The sequence below is a fragment of the Salarias fasciatus genome, chromosome 3 (assembly GCF_902148845.1).
Source record: "Salarias fasciatus chromosome 3, fSalaFa1.1, whole genome shotgun sequence".
Classification (NCBI taxonomy): Eukaryota; Metazoa; Chordata; class Actinopteri; order Blenniiformes; family Blenniidae; genus Salarias; species Salarias fasciatus.
This window is the reverse complement of record NC_043747.1, coordinates 28,218,915-28,241,138: the sequence shown is the minus strand read 5'-3', so window position 1 is coordinate 28,241,138 and position 22,224 is coordinate 28,218,915. Positions and strand designations below refer to the sequence as shown.

At 46.8% G+C, this 22,224-nt stretch overlaps 1 protein-coding gene and 1 long non-coding RNA gene across 2 annotated transcripts; one reads left to right on the top strand and one right to left on the bottom strand.

The window, feature by feature from the left end:
- The first annotated feature begins 664 nt into the window (after positions 1-664).
- Positions 665-12,000, top strand: LOC115409575 (uncharacterized). Its single transcript, XR_003933991.1, has 3 exons — positions 665-787; positions 8,627-8,971; positions 11,614-12,000. It is a non-coding gene; the product is annotated as an uncharacterized LOC115409575 (long non-coding RNA).
- Positions 12,001-13,737: 1,737 nt separating this feature from the next.
- LOC115409073 (zinc finger protein 239-like) lies at positions 13,738-20,007 on the bottom strand. Its single transcript, XM_030120067.1, has 3 exons — positions 19,865-20,007; positions 18,774-18,861; positions 13,738-17,563 (listed from the first exon to the last, which is right to left on the bottom strand). Exons 2-3 carry the CDS (start codon positions 18,789-18,791, stop codon positions 16,613-16,615), a joined length of 969 nt encoding a protein of 322 aa, XP_029975927.1. The 5' UTR covers positions 18,792-18,861; positions 19,865-20,007; the 3' UTR covers positions 13,738-16,612.
- Between the last annotated feature and the right edge of the window lie 2,217 nt (positions 20,008-22,224).

Here is a 22,224-nt window from a genome sequence, read left to right as displayed (position 1 = left end):
GGACCATCTAGAATTTACAGGATGCTGGAACAGTGAAGACAAACGCCATATCCAATAAATTTGATAGGAGACAAATGAAGGTTGTGGTGATTATGGTGACACTGCAGTGAATCCCACTGGTGGTATTACGTTTTCTTTTTTTGTGTTAGTTTTTTTTTTTTTTTTGTGGTGTTTGTCTTCACTGTTGCAGCGTCTTGTAAATTGTAGACGGTCCCTTAACCCCACAGCAGGACCGGCTGCTTATAGAAATTAATATTGTTTCTGATGCTTGATAGACACATACTTTTAATAAAAATGAGCTTGTAGCATGTAGTCCACCTCACAACGATGGGATGGAGGCGCCCTCTGTAAGTTACTGACGTTTTGTGTAAGAGTTATTGAGACTGAAAGTCAGCATCTGTCAACTAAAAACATGCTTTATTTTTTCTTGTCTGTGAGGGATAAACAACGCTGTGATTGCCATGACAGCATGCCGAGGACAGAGATTTTACTGTCTGCTAACAGTAAAAGCCATAACATAACACATATTGTCCCATCAGTGATGACAAGCAGGCCTTGAAGTCTGTGTATTTACACTGGATTCCACAGAGCCCCACTGCTTCTTGCCCCTACCGGAAGTCAGCGCCGATTTGCCATGGCGCCGCTGCTGTCCGCCGAGCAGGGAGCGGTCTAGTCATTCTATACGTCATTGGTTCTTCCCCTCTCTCTCTGTGGACTTTTGCAGAAGGAAACGACATGTCCGTGTTCCTGTTCCTCATTTTGTTCTGCGCCACATTTGAGTCAGCAGGTCAGTGTTTTATGACTTCTTCTCAGCTGGACTAATTCGGCACTTAAGGGAAAAGTTAAGGGGAAATGAAATGAACGTGCAGTGTGACAGTTTATCCACTGATTACCTGTTTTTTTTCGACACTTCTTGATGTGTAAACATTTTAGGCATTTGGGTAAGACATTAACTATGCCTCACAAGAACTATTGTATTTGTGAAAACATTTAAGGGGATATTTAACCGTTTTTGCTGTATAACCACTCCTTATTACACCAGGTCCAGATTGAAAACCACTGCACCTAGACTCTTTCAATCTGGACTGAATTATTCTACACAGACTACAGATTCATAAAAACATAGTTTCTGATTTGTGAAACTTTTATTCTATTTGTGAAAATGCAAAAAAGGCACATTTCACTGTATTTTTCTCATCCAGACCACATGACACCAGGTCTAGGTCGAGAACCACTGCACCTAGACTCTTCAAATTGGGACTGAGTTATTCTGAAGAGACTGTAGATTCATAAAAACATAGTTTCTGATTTGTGAAACTTTTATTCTATTTGTGAAAACGCGAAAAAGGCACATTTCACTGTTTTTTTCTCATCCAGACCACATTACACCAGGTCTAGGTCAGGAACCACTGCACCTAGACTCTTCAAATCTGGACTGAATTATTCTAAAGAGAATGTAGATTCATAAAAACATAGTCTCTGATTTGTGAAACTTTTATTCTATTTGTGAAAACGCGATAAAGGCACATTTCACTGTTTTTTTCTCACCCAGACCACATTACAAAAGGTCTAGGTTGAGAACCACAGCACCTAGACTCTTCAAATCTGGACTGAATTATTCTACACAGACTACAGATTCATAAAAACATAGTCTCTGATTTGTGAAACTTTTATTCTATTTGTGAAAATGCAATCAAGGCACTTTTTGCAGTTTTTTCAGCATATAGACCACACTACACCAGGTCTATGTCGAGAAAATCTACACTTACACTCCTCAAAGGCTATTTTTTCTCTGTTGAGTGTAAGGCTGCTACCCCTTTTTTTTGTTCCTTTCCTGCAACATTGAAGGTTTTCCATTATCTTACTGTGTCTGCCTTACTGTTTTCTTTATTCTACTTCGTAAGTGCTTAGCCCGCCTACGGGCTTCGCTAGTGGCACTCCCCTTGGCGCAGCCAATCAACTGAGACAACAAAAGTTCGACGCACCAATCCCCGCCACCCGATGGCACAGCTCCACGCCCCCCGAGGGTTTACCCAGAGCTGGAGGCAGCCATTCTCCCTTCTTCTGTATCAGCATCACTTCAAACTTTCAGAAGCCACAAGTTTCTTCGGATCAAGACGGATGGACCGGCCTGTGACCAGTCGCCATCGGGTGTTGGGCTTATCATCCTGCTTATCGAGCAAGATCTTCACGAGCGCTGCTTTGCCTGCCTCGGCTGACAGCATCACTGCCAGTGGCCTTCCTGCCTGCCTGCCGCACTCTGCCGCTTGAGGTAACCCAGCAGAGAGCAGCCTTTATGGGCGCTGTCTCACCGGCTCCCGCACATGCAGCAGCAGCAGCGGCATCCCCGTGTGTAAGGAGTCCACGCAACGCGACGGCACCTTCTCCAACTTCTCTAGACCGTCGTGAGACAGGTTAGTTTGCCCTACTCATGATGTGTTGTTGCAGTACTCCTGCCTGAGACCCCCGCGAGCCTGTGGAGCACCTCGCGGGGCTCTTCACCTCCACCGCTCAACGCACTGGCTTCGCGCTTCTGCCTCCGAGCCGGCGCAGCATGACTTCGCTCTCGGGCTAGCAACCCAGTCAAAGACTCGGTCCAGGACTGCGGTGCTGTGTCCTGCCGTGCTACCATTCCAGGCCTACGGGCGGCGTGTCTGGGATGCCCCGCTCACCGCCAAGAGGACGGTGAGGGTTGTGTTACATCGCTAAGGAGCAGCTATCCTCCCCTCTTCCCGCGCTTGTATGACTAAGCATACCAAGCTCGGCGGGGCTCTTTCCCTCCCTTCTCTCGCTACGTGATATAGCAGAGAATGGCGAGCGGAGTGCGCGCAAAGCAGCCCGGACACACGGCGCTATCACCGGCTCTTACTCCACGCGCTCGCCGCGCTGCTGCCGTGTAAGCGGGACGCAGCAGCGAGCTTGGCCACTGGCTCTCCCGCCGAGCGTGATGCACAAATGGAGCACTGTGCACGGTGCCTCGAAACGCTCCAAACTACTTTCCGCTGGCTCCCGCCTGTGTTAAGCACAGCGAGGCGTCAGAGCGGTGGAGCCACGCCGGCCGGGTCCCCGCTGATGAGCGCCCCGCCCCGGTAGCATCACCGTGGTCGGCGGCCCGAGAAATTTCGGGACCACACCGCCGGGTTCGTCCCCAACAAACCGCTGGTCCGCGGCCCCGAAGCGGCTGCCCGAGCTCTTTCATGGGACACCCCCTCAACAGCCCTTTTCGCCGGGGTCCCCGTCATCCCCCGAGGCCGGGAGGATGGGTGGGCTGTCCCCTCAGGCCGTGGTACAGCCACTCACGCTCCGCTTCACACGTGGCGTGCTATGTTGGGACCGCTTTCTCCCTGGTTGTCCAGGACGCTGAGAAGCGGCTATGCCCTGCAGTTCGCCTGTCGCCCGCCTCTCTTCAATGGGATTCTTCGTACGCGGCTCGCATGCCCTGCGGGGGCGGCCGCTCTCGAAGCAGAAGTGTCCCCCCTCCTCCGCCGGGGCGCAGTTACGGAGCTGAGCGCGGAGGACGCTCACTCAGGTTTTTATTCCCCCTACTTCTTGGTTCCCAAGAAGAGCGGAGGCATGACACCCATTCTGGACCTGCAGGTCCTAAACACTCACATAGCCACCAGGAGGTTCCGTATACTGATGGTCAAACACTTCCTGGAAAGCTCCTGCAGTTCTTGGTGAACCGGGACAAGAGCATGCTCACCCCAGCTCAGCACACGGCTTACCTGGGTTTGGAGCTGGACATGCTCTCTATGAGGGCCCGCCTCTCTGCGGACAGGCGAGCCTCCCTCCTCTCAGCCCTGAGGTCTGCAGTGACCACACCTCTGGTCAGGGTCCGTTTGGTCAGGACCGTCCTGGGTTTTTAATGGCCGCGGCCCACCCAGTGGTACCTGGGTGGGCCTTCAACACATGCGCAGGCTGCAACGGCGGTGTACATGCCTCCACTGCTTGGGGAAGCGGCACGGATGCAGAAAGGTCTTGATCCCTCCCGGGGCACGTCAGGATCTCCTTTTCTGGATGGATCCTGCTGTCCTATGCAAGGAGTCCCCCTGGGCTGCGTATTGCATCACGTCGAGGTGTTCACGGATGCATCTCTCGCAGGATGGGGAGGCACCCTTGACCACCACATGGTGGGCGGTGCCTGGGATTCCATGGAGTTCCTCCAGGCCCTGCTAGACGGCTGCCGCGCTGCATCCACACTGCAGTGTTTGCGTTGGCCATTACAGCAGGTTACGGCGGCTTCGGCCGCTTCTCTGCATGCAGTCACCCGTTGGTGAAGCATTTTCTGCGCGGCTACGGCCACCCCCCAGGCATGTGGTCTCCCCGTGGGATCTCCACATTGTGCTGAAGGGTCTTAAGGGGCTCCCTTGAGCCTTTGGAGCAGGTGGAGGACCGCTTTCTCTCCTTCAAGGCCGCCATCTTGCGCCTTGTCGGTCCACCCATCCTGCATGGTGTTTAGCCAGGATGGGGGACTCGTGCATCTCTGGCCTAACCGGGCCTTTCATCCCAAGGTGGTCACTTCGGACTTCCGGTCGCGAGTGATCCGGGTCAGAACGCTTAGCTCCCTGCCTGGCTCGTCTGAGAACGACCCACGGCTGTGGTTGCTGTGCCCGGTTAGGGCCCTGCGTCTTTATGTCCAGCGCACAGCTGGCTTTCACACCATGGACCAGCTGTTTGTGAGGTTTGGTGCCCTCTCAGCTGACCTCTCAGCGTCTCGCCCACTGGGTGGGGAGCACTACTGCAGCTGCTTGTGAGGCACAGAATGTCTCGCTGCCAGCAGTGATTCGTGCTCATTCCACACAACGTGTGGCTGCCTCTGCATCCCTGTGCAGTGGTGTCACGGTGGGTGACATCTGCCAGGCTGCCTCCTGGGCCTCTGCGTCCACTTTTGTGCATTCATATCTGTTGAATGTGTGTACAGGCTCTGTGACCATGTCGGGTTCCGCGAGAACGCGAGTTTGGTCGCTTAACCGTTTCGGTCCTTTAGCCTTCCCGCCACGGACCAGGACTTTCCCCATCTGCCGCTTGGTTTTTGCCACGGTCTGCGGATGTTGTTGCAGTGGCGGCGCTTAGCGGGAACAGGAGTTCTGCCGCTTGCCGTATTGGATTCTCTAGCCGGTTGCCGCTTCCCTTGTGTGGGTCACGGACCAGGGGTTCCCCGCCTGCCGCTGTGGCTTGCCCCGGCCATCGTGTGTGTCTGTCGCTGTGGCGATGCTTGTTCACATCGTGGGTGGCGCTTTGGCGCATGGATGCTCGCCTCGTTCTTTGGGAGTTCTGCGGCCGTTCTGAACGTACAGTTTGTTTACTTCCATCTTACGCACCAATCCCGTCAGCAGGCCAGCTGGAGGTACATTCATTGACCTACGGCCATCGCCTGGGTGTGTGCCACTAGCGAAGCCCGTAGGCGGGCTAAGCACTTACGAAGTAGAATAAAGAAAACAGTAAGGCAGACACAGTAAGATAATGGAAAACCTTCAATGTTGCAGGAAAGGAACAAAAAAAAAAGGGGTAGCAGCCTTACACTCAACAGAGAAAAAATAGCCTTTGAGGAGTGTAAGTGTAGTGGTTCTCGACATAGACCTGGTGTAGTGTGGTCTATATGCTGAAAAAACTGCAAAAAGTGCCTTGATTGCATTTTCACAAATAGAATAAAAGTTTCACAAATCAGGGATTATGTTTTTATGAATCTACAGTCTGTGTAGAATAATTCAGTCCAGATTTGAAGAGTCTAGGTGCAGTGGTTCTCGACCTAGACCTGGTGTAATGTGGTCTGGATGAGAAAAAAACAGTGAAATGTGCTTTTATCGCGTTTTCACAAATAGAATAAAAGTTTCACAAATCAGAGACTATGTTTTTATGAATCTGTAGTCTGTGTAGAATAATTCAGTCCAGATTTGAAGAGTCTAGGTGCAGTGGTTCCTGACCTAGACCTGGTGTAATGTGGTCTGGATGAGAAAAAAACAGTGAAATGTGCCTTTATCAGATTTTCACAAATAGAATAAAAGTTTCACAAATCAGAGACTATGTTTTTATGAATCTGTAGTCTGTGTAGAATAATTCAGTCCAGATTTGAAGAGTCTAGGTGCAGTGGTTCCTGACCTAGACCTGGTGTAATGTGGTCTGGATGAGAAAAAAACAGTGAAATGTGCCTTTATCAGATTTTCACAAATAGAATAAAAGTTTCACAAATCAGAGACTATGTTTTTATGAATCTACATTCTCTTTAGAATAATTCAGTCCAGATTTGAAGAGTCTAGGTGCAGTGGTTCTCGACCTAGACCTGGTGTCATGTGGTCTGGATGAGAAAAATACAGTGAAATGTGCCTTTTTTGCATTTTCACAAATAGAATAAAAGTTTCACAAATCAGAAACTCTGTTTTTATGAATCTGTAGTCTGTGTAGAATAATTCAGTCCAGATTTGAAGAGTCTAGGTGCAGTGGTTTTCAATCTGGACCTGGTGTAATAAGGAGTGGTTATACAGCAAAAACGGTTAAATATCCCGTTAAATGTTTTCACAAATACAATATTTCTTGTGAGGCATAGTTAATGTCTTACCCAAATGCCTAAAATGTTTACACATCAAGAAGTGTCGAAAAAAACAGGTAATCAGTGGATAAACTGTCGCACTGCACGTTCATTTCATTTCCCCTTAACTTTTCCCTTAAGTGCCGAATCGGAAGCTGGCGAATCGGAAGCCAACTTCAGCGTCGTGCTGGACTCAGACAGACGGGATGAGTCACAGCATCAGAATCTGTCTGACATGTTGGACTGCTGCCACCTTTTTTTTTTTTCAAATGAAATGGACACACACCACTTTGTAAATATAACTTCTAGTGCTGTCATGTGATCAGAAAAATTAATGTAATTAATTACAGGATTTTTAATATGTAAATTGATTAATTGCATTTTAATCTCATATCTGCTTTAGGTCCTCAAGTAATAATAATCTTGGATTTTATTTATAACGCACTTTATATCTGAGAGCAGATCTCAAAGTGCACAAGTGCAGAATTTGAATTCTAGGACGTTATAGAATTGTAGTGCATGACTCATCAAATGAATCCACATTTTTATTGATGATGAATAAAAGCTGAGTCAGGACGTCTTGTCCAAAATAAATTCTAAGCCCAATCAGGAAGATACCACTTTTTTTTCAGACTGATACCAAGTACAAGTACTTCACCTTCAGTACTCACCAATACCAATACTCATACCAATACTTTTGATACATAACATTTAAAATAATGCAATGACAGATCATTTTTGAAAAATGACTTTTATTTCTAAAAAAAAGCAGCCCAGCCACTATGTTTAAGTCCAAAATAATCGTCTGAAAAATAAAACAAACAACTCTGAGTTTTACACTTTTTTACAGTAAATTAAGTGCAAGATAAAACAATTTCTCTGAGTTTTAAGTTTATTTTTTAAATGAACTGAAGTACAAGACGTAAACAAACAACTCTAAATTATACACTTTTTTAAATGAACTTATTTTAACGTTTTATAAATGAACTAAAGTGCAAGATAAAACACTTTTCTCTGAGTTTTACACTTCACATGAACTGAAGTTTTTACATGTACTCATTTTAATGATTTTTTTTTTTTTTTATGAACTCAAGTCAAAGATAGAACAACCCCTGAGTTTTAAGAGTTGCTCTCAGAGTTGCTGGTGGTGGGAAATTGACTCCGGCTCCGCTGCGGCTCCGGCAAAAATAGACCTGGAATGAAGTGGTGCTGAGGGCGGTCTGCAGGACGACAGCGGCGTACGCTCGACACAGGCCTTGCGTGGACTGTGGGCGCGCTCTGCCTTCGACTTCATTGACTTGAATGGGTGTGTAAGTGCTGCGTGAGGGCTGCAACCTGCGTGCCGCAGCGCAGCCTGGCAGTGAAAGTTGCAAGCGCTGCTTTCAGGACACAGACCCCTGAGGGGAGGGGAGGGGCCGGCGAATCACCGTGCCAAGCCTTTGTTTACCCCCACAGGGACTCTGAAAAACATTTATTGAGGTAAAAAAGTGGCATGGTTCTGCTTTAAAGTGACAGCCCTAATAACTTCCATTCAGAGTATTTATTATTTATTTATTTGATCAAGGAATCAGTTTTCGTTCAGTTAACAGAATTCAACTCAGGTTTATTTCTACAAGCAGTGGAGCCAAAGTGTTGAATATAATGAAACTTACAACAGGAGGTGGCATCAATAAAATCTAACAAAACAGGAGCAGAGTCAAACTGGGTTAAAACCGAAAGAATAACACTGGTTTTAGCATCAGATCATAAAACAGTGAAGGTGTTTGCCGTGCAGTAGCAGCTCGTTCATGTGTCCTGAACTGAACCAGTGTGTTTACTGACTGATATCAGTGTGAAGCCGGCAGCTGCTCCTCCCTCTGAACCACAGTCTGATCTCCTCTGTCTGAGAAGTTAAGGTTAAGCGTGAATCGACATGTCAGGCTATCAAGCAGAGTGTGTCCTGAAGGGGAATGTTATTTACATTTCAAACAAATAACAAGTCAAATGAATCAAACACACACACACACACACACACACACAGAGTCATTGGTCCTCTGTGTTCTCCTCTCTGATTGGCTGCTGGAGGAGTGAAGAGTCTCTCCTGAATCTGTTTCTTCTCAGGTTCAGTCCAGAGAATCGTCTCAGCTGTTGAAGGACAAAATGCCACTCTGCCATGTCAAGCTCCGAACAAAGATCAGACCATCTTGGCGGTAGAATGGAGCAGACCGGACCTGGAAAAGAAACTGTATATTTTCTTATACAGAGACGGACACATCGATCCAGATAATCATCCTTCTTATAAGAACAGAGTGAATCTGAAGGACAGAGCGATGAAGGACGGAGACGTGAGTCTGATCCTGAGGAGCGTGATGCCTGCTGACGGAGGAATCTATGAGTGTTATGTTGTCCAGAGTGAAGGAAACACGTTCACCAGCTCCATCTCTCTGTCGGTGGCAGCAGCTGCAGGTTTGAGTTTATTTATTCAGCACACACACACACAAAAAAGAAAATGGTTCAAAGAGGGAACGATGCCCAAAGCGCTCGTACAGAGATTCCATCCCTTTTAATGATCATGACAAATGAACCATTTCTGTGGCGCACATCACATTTTGATAAAGATAACTGCTGTGAAATCATCAAAAGGAAAAAAAAAGAAGCATGAAACTGTGATAATGTATAGAACAGGCCTTCTTAAAGAGTGAGAGGGAAGATTTTTCTCTTATGGAAGAAGGTGAGTCGTTCCAGAGCTTCAGGGCCTCTGCAGGACAGACTGACCTCCTGCTGTGAAGTGACAGAAACACAGTGGAGGTCGCTGTTTGCTCTGTCTGGTAGGGAGGAATCAGCCATATCAGAGAAAGCAACTGGACTTTGAGGGGCGACAGGAAGACATTGGTTACTGTGAATAAGCTTGAGGACAAACCAACAGGTCTGATGTTTAATTTGAAAATGGTTAAGACTGAGTACTTTATGGAAAGTGGTGCTGATGGAGCAGATCAGTCTGAGTGGGAAGAATCTCTTCTGGAGGACATCCAGAACAAATTACAGTGACAGAAGAGACTGAAGAAGAAGCTGTAACATGGGTTTAGATGAGCAGAGGGAGGGATGAGGGGAGAGACTCTTCCTCATGTGTCCATCATTTCACTGGTTCTTTGACTGATCAGATATGTGTGTTGTGCTTCCTCGCACAGTCCAAAACATGCACGTCAGGTTATGGATGCAAATAACTAATCGATTATCGATTGCTTGACGATAAGAAATTACTCGATTAAAATAAATTTGTTGCAATTAATTGCGTTTTAAACCCGTAATTCCACGCAAGCTCGCATGAAGGCGCGCTTGAGCCAGACGTCCTTGACACACGCGGGGACACAGAAGAAGCTGCTCTGACTTCAACAAGACAGACGAGAAGCGGCAAGCTGGCAGGATGAAGGCGCAGACGAAGTTCGGTACGGAACCACTTTAAGTTGTTTAATGACGACAAAGATGCCGAATGCGTTCAAGTATTTTAAAGTACAACTCCTCCACAACTTTGTTAAATTATCACCTCAATAAGTGACATTCAGCCGTTCTGCGAGGAGTGAGGAGCTCTCAGCCTACAATCACTGCGGTGTTGGGACGACGAGTGACTCCAGGAAGGCAGGGGGCGCTGCCCAGTGGATATGTGACATGGCTACTACAGACATGCTGCCAATAAATGTCGCTGAGGGACAGGGGTTTAGAGAGGTAATAAAGTACATCAAGCCAGGATATGATATTCCCTCTAGAACAGCAATAGCCACCCAGGCGGAAGCAAACTAGTACCGTATTGGCCTGACTATAGGATGATATTTTATTCCAGAGATTGTATGTATTCTCAAAAATGGGGTCGTCTTCTAATCTAGGACTAGATTGTTGTTACACATCTTTGCTGCTAGATGGAGCCAAAGCACTGTCAGTGAATGTACTGTATGCTTTTATGTTTTGTTGCAGCCCAGAATTTGTTTTTTAAAGGTGCATTAAGGAGTTTACACATTTTATGCGAAACAGCGGCCCCTGCAGGCCTTGGGCGTAATGCAGCTTAGCGAAAAACTCGTGCCTATGGCTCGCGTGGACGGAAGAGGGGAACTCCTTCCTCGCTCTTTTGGTAGCGCTCAAGTAAGATTTAAGTTTCTTTTCCCTGGTGGAGTCTGTGTGGAGCTGTGGCAGTGCTAGAAGCCAGTCTGTTCTGACTTTCTGGAAGATCCTGCTCAGTTGTTGCTCACTAAGCATCTGGCGGAGTAATGGCGGACAAAATGAAACTGACCCAGCCGGAGCGTGCATTACGTCATTCCTTTCAAATTCTCCCCAAAAAAACTCTGGAGCCGGACCGGCACTGTGACTTTTAAGTGACAATTTAGCGCTGTTAGAGGTTCTGGTAGTGAATATGTCAGGGCACATTGTGCACATCATTAAAAATGTGGAACATATTTATGGTGGAAAATATTTTTAAGGTTGTAAAACTCCTGAATGCACCTTTAAGACTGAATTGTTAATGTTCATGAAGTTGAATAGAACTTGAAGTTATGAACATCATTTACGCAGTTCTTGAACCTTCAAGGCTACTTATTTGTTGCTTGTTCACTGAGTCATAGCCTCAGTTTTTGAGAAAGGGAATATAAATTTTTATTTTACTGAAGTAATATTTCTTGATCTTAAATCACATGAAATGTTATCTCTGTTGTGAGTTTTCCTAGAAATTAATGGATCATCAATCGATAAGATGAAACAAATAGAATTATTAATGAATGACTTGATAATTTGCTTTCCTATGTCAGGGTAATTGGTCACCCTAAATTGGTGCTAGGTGTGAACATGAGCGTGTCAGACTGGCGACCTGTCCAGGGTGACCCCGCCCTCGCCCGAAGGTGCTGGGATTGGCTCCAGCCCCCCGGGACTCTGAAGAGGATGAAGCGGCTTAGAAGATGAATGGATGGATTTATGTGTTGTGACTGTTTAGCGTGACTGAGATTTAAGTTTTTTTTTTGCAAAATATTTGTTCAGTTGAGGTCTCTTTCATCATGTTGTTGAGAGTTTGGAGAAAAGACAGCAGCTCTTCATCGTCTTCTACCTCACTCTGTTTCTGTCTGCAGGACACACAGGACGACTTGGAGAGGATGGAGGGAGAGAGGATGGAGGGAAAGGACATGATGGACTGATTGCTGGTGTGACTGTAGCTGCTTTGGCTGCTGTTGCTGGTGTTGTGATGTTTCTAAGATACAAGAAGATAAAGGTAAAAATGAACACTAAAGACGATGGAGACCCAGAAGATCAATCTGGACTCAGAGAGTCTTCAGCCTTTCAATGAAAAATTAAGACTAAATCATAGAAAATAAGGAAGATGAAAGCTTTCGTTTGTTTCCAACGTATGTATCATTTTTTTAACAGAGCTTAAAGCTGGGGTTGGCGATCTTGGAAAACTAGCATGTAGCACAAATGTAGCATCTCCCCAAGGCTCCGCCCAGCTCCCACCCCATTGGAGGAGCTCCGTTGGGAGCGGAGACGCAGAGACGTTCCGCGCGCGCGCAGCACTTCCGCGTCCAGTGCGTCCCTGGCGTAACCTGTCCTCAGCGCTTCGCTTTTTCTCTTCTCGTGATCAGGAAGTAAACTGAAGTACATTCACCAAGAGACACAGTAGGTGGCGCTGTGCACCAAAGTTGTTGGTCGCCACTCTCCAAAGAAGAGGAAGCAGATGTTTGCAGTTCAGAGATGTGCTTCTTCTTTGGAGCCGGTGGCGATCAACAACTTAGATGCACAGCGCCACCTACTGTGTCTCTTGGTGAATGTACTTCAGTTTACTTCCTGATCACGGATTGACTTCAGAGATCTGTAAAACCGCAACAGCTTGTATTTTGCGACACCGGGCTGTGGTGGAGGAGAGGCGTGAGCGGACCATGGGGAAATATTGGTGATACTAATGAGTTTTTGGACAATTAAAGCCGTCTTGGGAGCCGACGCTATGGATGCCCAATTGGCTAACAGTATATGAAGGTCTGCAGCTTGACTATGGATCTAACATTCTCCCAGACCACTTTTCGGATCAGAAAACCCTTCTGAGTGAGTATATTGTTATACATCTTTCTATAAACAATATGAAAACTGTTTAAACTGAACTTATACTTTAAATGTGTCAGTCTGGTTCGATACTGTAATATAATATTAGCATAAAGCAATATAAAAATTTATATATGAGCTCCGCCTTTGTCTCATAGACCCCCATGTTATCCGAAAAAGCGCCGGTCAGCTTCAGTCAGTAGATTTCGAGCTTCCGCTTTGCCATGCTGTCAATGCAGCCAGAAGGCACGCGCACTCGCCCAGGCAGAGTAGCAGTCGCCGCGCTTACCTCAGATATATCCACTGTCTGCTAGACATCCATCGTAAACAGCTAAACGTGTAGAATGCTTGTAGGACTCGGAGGCACTCATTTTTACCCCACAGGTAATGTGCATGCACAATTAAAGGGGCATGGCTTGATAGCTCCTTAAGACCTTGGATTAAAAAAACCTCTCTCTTTCAGAACTCCGGACACAAGCTTTAAATTACACCACATTAATGTCAGTTTGTGACGATCAATTCTGAGCTGTCAAAAGATTTATATTTATTAATTTTGATTAATTGTGATGTTAGAGTGAGTTATTGGTTCAATGAAAAGAAGTCAGACAGATCTGAATGTCATGTCTGAGTTCAGGGTTTATTCCAGTTCATGTTGTCATTGGATGATCATCGTTTTTATCTGTATTTTAGCAGTGCAGCTGAACTATGAGGATGAAATTATTCATTTAAAGGTGCATTAAGGAATTTTCACGCTTTATATGAAACAACGGCCCCTGCAGGCCTTGGGCGTAACTGCAGCTTAGTGAAATGCTTGTGTCTGTGGCTTGGGTGCCGTACATGCACGGAAGAGGGGAACTCCTTTCTCGCTCTTTAAGTAGCACTCGAGTAAAATGTAAGTTTCTTCTGCCTGGTGGGGTCTGTGCTGGAGTTGTGGCAGTGCCAGAAGCCGGTCGTTTCTTACTTTCTGGAAGATCCATCCTCAATACTGCTCAGTTTTTGTTGCTCACGAAGCATCTGGCAGAGTAATGGCGGACAAAACGAAACTTAAATTAGGCCAGCCGGAGCGCGCATTACGTCACATCATAACAAATTCTCCCCAAAAAAATTCTCATGCCAGACCGGCACTGTGACTTTTAATTGACAATTAAGTGCTGTTAGCGGTACTTGCAATGAATATGTCGGGGCATATTGTACACATCATTGAATATTTGTAACACATTTACGGTGGAAGATAAGTATTTTTAAAGTTGAACAACTCCTGAATGCACCTTTAAAGCTTAAAATGTTCCAGACCTCATCCAAGTCAGTGTTAAATTGTTCTGCTCATGGTTCTATTATTTCTATTTGCAGTATCATCAGAGACTCAGCTGATATGTTGAATCTCTCACAGCACTGTCACTTTATTCCTCCTGATACTTAAAGTTGTTCCTTCGCTGAGTCCTGGTTTCGTCAACACACTGTTGCAGCTTTTTTTTTTAAGGTGGATTCCTGAAGTCCACCTGTGGGTCGGGATGGGACTTTATTTTGAAAGAAAATCAAAAGGTGAAAAAGGAAGGTTTTTTTCTTTGATAATAAATTAAGACTCTCTGCTAAGAAATGCTTTAAGTTGAAGGTTTAAAACTGCCTCCAAACACAAAGTGACAGAATCCAACAGCCGATTTAAATAAACACAATTAATTGTAATCAAAATAATAAGCAGTATCTCAATAGTGTCTACAAATCAACATCCGCACAAAATCACTCTTTTGACAGCCTGACATCGACTTAATTTAAATAAATAAATCACTAAAAGGTAAAGCATCCAAATGGACAAGATTAGCCTGTCTGAACATTTCAGACTCTGCTGTCCAGACGGTTATGACTGACACACTGATCGTTGCCCTTATGTGTGATCGATCCTTATTATTAACTGGGCAGGTCTGCAGCATGTTTTTAATTTGTTAAACAGATTTAACGAGACAGAAGAAGGACAGCATCATAAACAACCTTTACTGCAGTAAACAAACTTTTCAGCTGCCTGCAAATCCCAGCATGCACTGCGGTGTGACGTCACCCTTTGAAGCCTCATGATATTTTGTTAATTTTTTTTTATTTTTACTATTTAATCTGAGCAAGGAGTGCTTTTATTTGAAATGGACTGCTGTGATCGTCTTGGTAACGGTTTATTAACAACAGATTAATAATTTTTATGGTTGGTTTTAGGAGTGTAACGGTATTTGTAAGGGTCGGTACACACAATCACACGACGAATACATGAGTGAGTTGAAAAAAAGCGAATCCTGATTCCAACCTTAGGTGGCGGTAATGAGCCTAAAAGCTGCCGGCGACCACCATTACCACAGAAGAAGAAGAGCAAGCAGGTCCAAACATGAACAAATGAAGAAGAAAGTACAAGCGGAAGAGATGCAGCATGTGGAGTTGGTAGACCTGCGTGGGAAAGCTTGGGAAAGATGTTCTGGTACATTTGTGAGCTTTTGTTACTTTTTCCCCACTGTACCAAAAAACGTACCGAACCGTGACCCTTACACCGAGGTATGTACCGTACCGTGGCTTTTGTGTACCGTTACACTCCTAGTTGGTTTATAAATTTAGCAGTAGGGCAGAACTTTTTATTGTATTTTTGTTTTTAGTGTGGCGTGGAGTCATTGTGTGACTATTGATTTATATCAGAGACTATTGAGATACTGTTTCTTTATTTTAGTTCTGAGATGGATTTAATGCGTTGCTGTATTTTCTGTTCAGCTGTTCGTTGGTCAGAGGAGAGAAAAAAATGTTTAACCTTCAGTCCAGGCTTCTCTATTTCCACTGAGCTGCTCTGTTTGATGTTTTTCATTCTTGTTTTCTGTAGAACGTTTCCTCAGGTTAATAATGTGCAATTAAAACTTCTAATAAGCTGATTAATCCTCTGCTGTCTGATTTGATATCCTCAACACAGTGATCACATCTCTGATAAATATGCAGTTAAAGTTGAGTCATTGTTTCATCAGGAACTGGAGCAGCTCTTGGAGCTCTAAATCTTCCCTGCAGCTCCCCCTGCTGGCTGGATGAAGCAGACTGAAGCTGCTGGAACAATAAAAACTCAACATGAGAATCAGATCAGATGTTTTTAACTGAACTCTCAGAACATCGAACCGAAGCAACGTTACTAAGAACTTCACCAAGAAAAGGCAACAGATCAAAGATCAACCGATCACTGAAGAGATTATAAAGGAGGAAAAAACGCATTGCTCAGAGGAACAGCTGATCCTCCATCAGTCCACTGAACACTTCCTGATATGATCCCTGCATCTGGTCAGTCTGGAGGAAAACATTGTTCTGACTGTCCGTCTACCGAGCATGTGCAAAATACTGTTCACTGCGACTGGAACGCAGGACCAGGACAAGGAGAAGGACCAAGACCAGGATCAGGATCAGGACAAGAACAAGGAGCAGGACCAGAAGCAGAGTTTTAAAGAACTTGAATTTTCCCCGTTTCCAAGAAGATGGAGTCAGAGGGTTTTCAAAAATTTGTGTTTTGCCCCATTTCCATGGAGACAGTGTTTTCAAATGTTGCTTTATCCTTGTTGCCACGGCGACGGAGTTGTCAAAAAGTAGCTTTTTCCTCCCGGTTTCCATGGAGATCTATCCTTTCCAAACAAATGCATTTTTCACATTTCCACAGAGACGGAGCAAATTCAAAAAGTTGCGTTTTGCCCATTTCCATGCAGACGGAGCATTTTCGAGAACCTGCCTTGAGAACGTCGTCGTGGAAACGGTGCCTGGGTTTGCTGGGATGTTGGTTTGATGGAGTCGATGCGCTCTGAGGCCGGTCTCACGCCGGGCTCACTGCTAACTGAGCACCAGTGAGAAGAAACACACACAACTATGAGTAATTTTGAAATCAGAAGTAAAATCAGGAAACAACATTTTCGTTGTGGAACTGTTGCTTCTTTATCAAATACCAACCCGTGTTTAATACTGAATGTGTGTGTTTGTGTGGGAGTGTGTTTAGTCAGCAGTGTGAAGCTTGGTGATCGATCAGCTGGTGCTCCTCCGTCCTCACGCCTCCTCCGACACACACTTGTGCTTCCTCTCCTGGACCTTCCAGGCGAACTGCTTGCGGCACTTGCGGCAGCTGTAGGGCTTGTCCCCGGTGTGGACGCGCAGGTGTTTGGACAGGTCCCCTAGCGTGTAGAAGCACTTGTGGCAGTGCGGACAGCGGTGGGCCTTCACCCCGCCGTGCGTCAGCTTGTGCTTCTTGACGGACGCCAGGTTCTTGTAGGTCTTGCCGCAGTCCTCGCAGCTGTAGCGCCGGGCCTGCGAGTGCGTCCTCTTGTGGTGCAGGTAGGAGCCGCTGGAGGTGAAGATCTTCTGGCATTGGTCGCAGTAGTAGATGTTCTCCTTGGTGTGGGTGTTCTTGTGGCTCTTGTAGCTGCCCAGCTGGGAGAAGCTCTTGCCGCACTCCTCGCAGCTGTAGGGCTTCTCCCCGGTGTGCACGCGCTCGTGCACGGTGCGGTCCGACACGGTGATGAAGCCCTTGGCGCAGTAGCGGCACTCGTACGGCCTCTCGCCGGTGTGGATCCTCTGGTGGACCAGGTAGGAGCTCCGGCTGCTGAACGCGGCGCCGCACTGCCGGCAGGGGAAGGTCTCCTCTTTGGTGTGCATGTTCCGGTGGCGCTTGAAGTTCCCCTGCTGGCTGAAGCTCCTGCCGCAGTCCTGGCAGCTGTAGAGCTTCTCCCCGGTGTGGATCCTCCGGTGGACCTTCAGGTTGGAGGACGAGGCGAAGGCCTTGTCGCACTGGTCGCAGCCGTACGGCCGCTCGTCGCTGTGGATGAGCCGGTGCTGCTTCAGGTGTTTGAGCGACGGGAAGGTCTTCTGGCAGTGCTCGCAGCCGTACGGCCGCTCGCCGGTGTGCATCCTCCGGTGGCTGCGCAGCTCCCCGGGGCTCCGGAAGGCCTTGTCGCACTCGTGGCAGCGGTGAGGTCGAGGTCGAGGCGCTGGTCTCTGCTTCTGAGGAAACACAGAGCAGACGTGAGTCTCTGTGCTCAAGAGTGAGCCAAACATCCAGCCCGTCTCCCAGACGCATGCTAGCTTCAAGACTAAATCAATTAGCTTCGGTTGGAGGAACGGGAATACATAACTTGCTGAAAAATGCTCCAGCTGCGTCTTAATGTTTAGAGCAGGGGTTTTCAAAGTGTGGAATAGTGAGCCTCCCCAAAGAGAAGTCAAAAGCATGGTGGCCCCCCTTACTCGTATCGTCTCAGGTGGTCTACGATGACAGCGAGCTCCTCAGCCAACGCAAATGGAGACAGTGTCAGGCACTCGCTGACCAGTTCTGGTCCAAATACATCACCAACTACCTGCCCTCCCTCCAGACACGATCTAAATGGCAACTGGAGAAGGACAACTTAAAACTGGATGACATCGTCATGATCATCGATCACCAACTCCCACGGGCTCTGTGGCCTGTGGGGAATATTACAGCCGTCATCCCTGGAGCAGATGGCCGGATACGGACAGCAAAAGTCCGAGTCAAGGACAGAACCTATACATGTCCCGTCGCCCGGCTCATCAAGCTTCCAGCCCTTCCCTCAGATTCATCCAACTGACTTCAAGGACAGCAACTTCACTTAGCGAAGTTGGGGGCGGCTGTTCAGAAATGGACTCTGATTTATTCACCTCATGTGCACTCTTATTGCGAGCCACTCAGAATCCTGTGTCCACAGTTTCATTCAAGGCCTGTGCGCAGATTTCTGAGGGGGTCTGCATGGGTTTCACGTGAACAGGGGGTGTGCGCAACAATCATCCAATCAGAAGCATGCATTACCGTCACGCAGTGAGTCCCCCTGCAGACCTGTCGGCTCGTCCGCCGAAGCTGCTCCTTCGGTGTTGAGATCGTTCTGCCTCACGTTAATTACCTGTAGTGATCACTGCCATCCAAACCAATCCATCAATACAGTCCTACTCCATTGTCAACAAAACAGCTATCAAACAGCACTGTTTTGGGGTTCTCCAAGCATCACTGAGGTCCAAAAGGTTTGTTTTCAGTTGAGAACTTTGTGTAAATTGAGCTGAAGCGTCTCTTCCAGCCCTCTTTAGTCTGCTCTGATCTCTGCTGCTCACAGTTCACAGTTCTCTCCTGAGAGCCGATGTTCTCCTCTTCACACCTCCAGAAAAGCTGTGGACACCTCGTAAGGTCCATCAATGCATCCCGAGTTACCTTCTGGAGTGAACTCATGTTTCCGTCCTCAGTGGTGCCGAATCGAAGCGTCCGGACGGCGGCTCTCCTTCGTCCTCGTCCGCTACAGCTGCAAAAACAGAGTCAGAGAATTTTCACTGTTTGGGTCAACATCAAGTTGAATAACAGACGGCAGCAGGTTGAGGGGAAGTTAAACTTTAACTTCAATAAATTAGCACCTTGTAACATGCCTACAAATTTAGATTTTTCATTTTAATGCAGTCTGCGAGTTTGTACAATATCTTTAATTATCAGTGTGAAGTTTTAGAATCCAACCTAAAAAAGTTGCAAAGACATGCTGTACAAGGTAACAGTGGAATGATTTTACTGAAAATAGATACGAAACTGAAATACTAAGTGCATGTACACAATGTTTTCACTGGACTGAAAATGAAGTTTAACAATGTTCTCCAACACTGGACGCTTTGTGGACAGTCCCTGGTTACAAAGAAGAAAGAAGACCCTAATTCTAAAGCAGCTGCAGTTGAATTATAAAAAATGTTCACAAATTTGAAAGACAGTCACTGCAAAAATCCAATTTAGTCATCTGTAGGAATATTGACATCTCTGTTCTCCCATTGTTAACCAGCAGCGCCATCTCGTGGTCTGACATGCAAACTGCATCATTCCCCAAACATTACTGTGCCAATATTAAACTTTTCTCAAAATTAAAGTCTTCACTTGAAACGTAAACAAGCACGGCCTGTGCAGTCAAAATGTTCCTACAGTTGATCTGGATGATGAATATTGTCATTAAAAGGAGATAAAACACTGACGGCCGTTTCCATGCAAGTTATTCTTTTATTTCCGGGATGACACTTTTCAGACAGTCCCTAAAGGAGAAACCCGGAATAATTGTCTTTAATATTATATGACGTCGCTTTAATGGTCAACTGAGTGGAGATATATGTCCGTTACAGTCGTAAATGCGAATTTAAATGGCTGTGTTGGTAGTTTTCATGCACTATGTGAGTGTTTTGCTGCTGCGGCAGACACTTTATGGACGGTCCCCGCCGCAGCGGCCGAGCCGCCCGGAGCATCCGGGAGCCTCCGGAGCCGCGGGTTTTCCTCACAGAGCCGCCGCAGAGCAGTCGGTGGTGTCCCCGCCTCGTCCCCCTCCTCATGTCCGCAGCTCGCTGCTCCACAACAGTCCGCTCGGCTCGGGGAGTCATGGCGCTGAAGCTCCGCAGAGCGCCGACATGGCGCCACAGAGACACGGAAGCGGAGGCGGCGTCAGGGCGTGGTGACGTCACACATAAACACGCCGCACGTGTCATCATGACATCATCACTAACAGTCCGTCATCCCTGTTTTCTATTAAAATCAGAACAAATCCAGTGTCTCTGCTCAGTGTCTCCACCAGACTCACACAGAAAACACTAAATGCTCCCAGTATTATGAAGAAATCCTGAACTCTGAGTTATTAGCAGCATGTGTGACGGAGTTTATTACAGTAAACATCTCAAAACTGGTGGTCGAAGATGACTGTTGAATGTGTTTATTTCGGCTCTCCACAAACTGCAGCGATGAAAAATACTTACAACACAGCAATCTGTGTTGTATCCTCTGTCACACTCTGCCTTTCAGCAGCCAGAATGGCTGCTTTATACTCCATCAGCCCCTCCTGCTGGTCATTACTAGCAAAATAATACATTTATCGGAGCTATTTATTAGTCTTTGTATAATTTCTGAAGATTTATTAACTTGGGTTTGTTTGTAATATTGGAGATACTGTGTCTTTAGCTTTATTATATGTTTATTTGCATGTTTGTTTTGGGTTAAATGACACATTATTTTCTGTTGGGCTTATTTTTGTAGACATAAGTATTTCCACAGGCACCTGCAGTTTATTTGGGAGGTTGCAGGCATGGGACCAGCATGCACCTGGGTGGGCTGATGTTTTGTTTTGTTTTTTACTAGAGCAAGAGAGGCAGCAGGAAATGATGAGACTCCTTTTCGTTTGCTTGCTTCAGGAAATAAACCAAGATGAAGCTCAGTGGAATTTTTGGGACGCCCTCCAGCCCTTGGTCCCTGAACCGGACCCCCTCCAGCCCCAGGTCCCTGAACCGGACCCCCTCCAGCCCCTGGTCCCTGAACCGGACCCCCTCCAGCCTCTGGTCCCTGAACTGGACTCCCTCCAGCCCCTGGTCCCTGAACTGGACCCCCTCCAGCCCCAGGTCCCTGAACCGGACCCCCTCCAGCCTCTGGTCCCTGAACCGGACCCCCTCCAGCCTCTGGTCCCTGAACCGGACTCCCTCCAGCCCCTGGTCCCTGAACTGGACCCCCTACAGTAGGGGTGTGCGATAAGACGATATAAGATAGTTAAGGATTATAACGTCGGGACTATCTCTTAAATCAGAAAGATCGTTAAACCGTCTATAGGGCACGTTCTCCTCGTTGTTTTTTCACCTATATATAATATTTTTTGGAGTGATGATGTTACCTGAAAGCTACAGATAATATCAACTAAACATTCCCTCTCGTGCAGTTCTCCACGAATGTGGCAGTGTGGGGATTCTCTCTCCCTCTTGCTCTCTGTCCCTCTCTCTCCTCACCTGCCTGCCTGTGGCGTATACAGGTGTAGCTGATTTAGTAATCAGCTGGAGAGTGCTACTTAAGCTGCAGTCTCTCCCTTGTCTCCCTCTCTGCGTCGCATCCGTGCATTCTGGTGTCTCTCTTGCAAGGCAGAAGTGATCAGCTTTACCTGGGTTTGCTGATCGGCGTGTCTGTGTGGTGCGAGTCTGTTCTCCACACTGACTGTGGTAAGGTCTCTCTCCTGCTCGTAGCGTTATAGTGCATGCTTTTGCATGCTTTCTCCTGGCTAACTCGCGTGTGGTCATAGGTAGTGTGCAGCTCCGCTGGTGGGCTCTCAGCTTCTCTCCCCATGCGTGCGTGTGTGCATGTGTCTGCAGCCTGGGACAGGTATGTGTGTTTGTATATGGGAGCCCTGTCAGGGTTAGCTTAGCATGCTAATGCTGGGGGTATCATCTCAGGTGCAGGTGAATTAGGAGCACGCACTGCTGCCGACGTCGTGGCCGCACATCGGACTGCTGCTTTGTTTCCACGGGGTTTTTACGACTCAGGCCGGCTGTCCTCTCACGGGACCTTTCAACGTTACTGCCCGGATCGGCTTGATTCCTCCGGCCTGGCCGTCCGGATCTGCAACGTGAACTGTTCGGCTGATCTGCTTTTCAGCATCCACTGTCCCCACTGACATCGGACCTCGGATTTATTTATTGGTGCTTCCGGGTCACCTTACCGCCCAGAGCACTGTCTTATTGAATGAATGAATGTGAGCTTGGGGTTTGGTTTTTGTTCATTTTGTTTATGGTCGTTTAATAGCCCTGTTTATCATCTTTGCTTATTATTTTAGATCAATCCTGGTTTACCTGTTGTCTTGAAATATTCCTTTTTTTTTGTTTGGGGATTGATC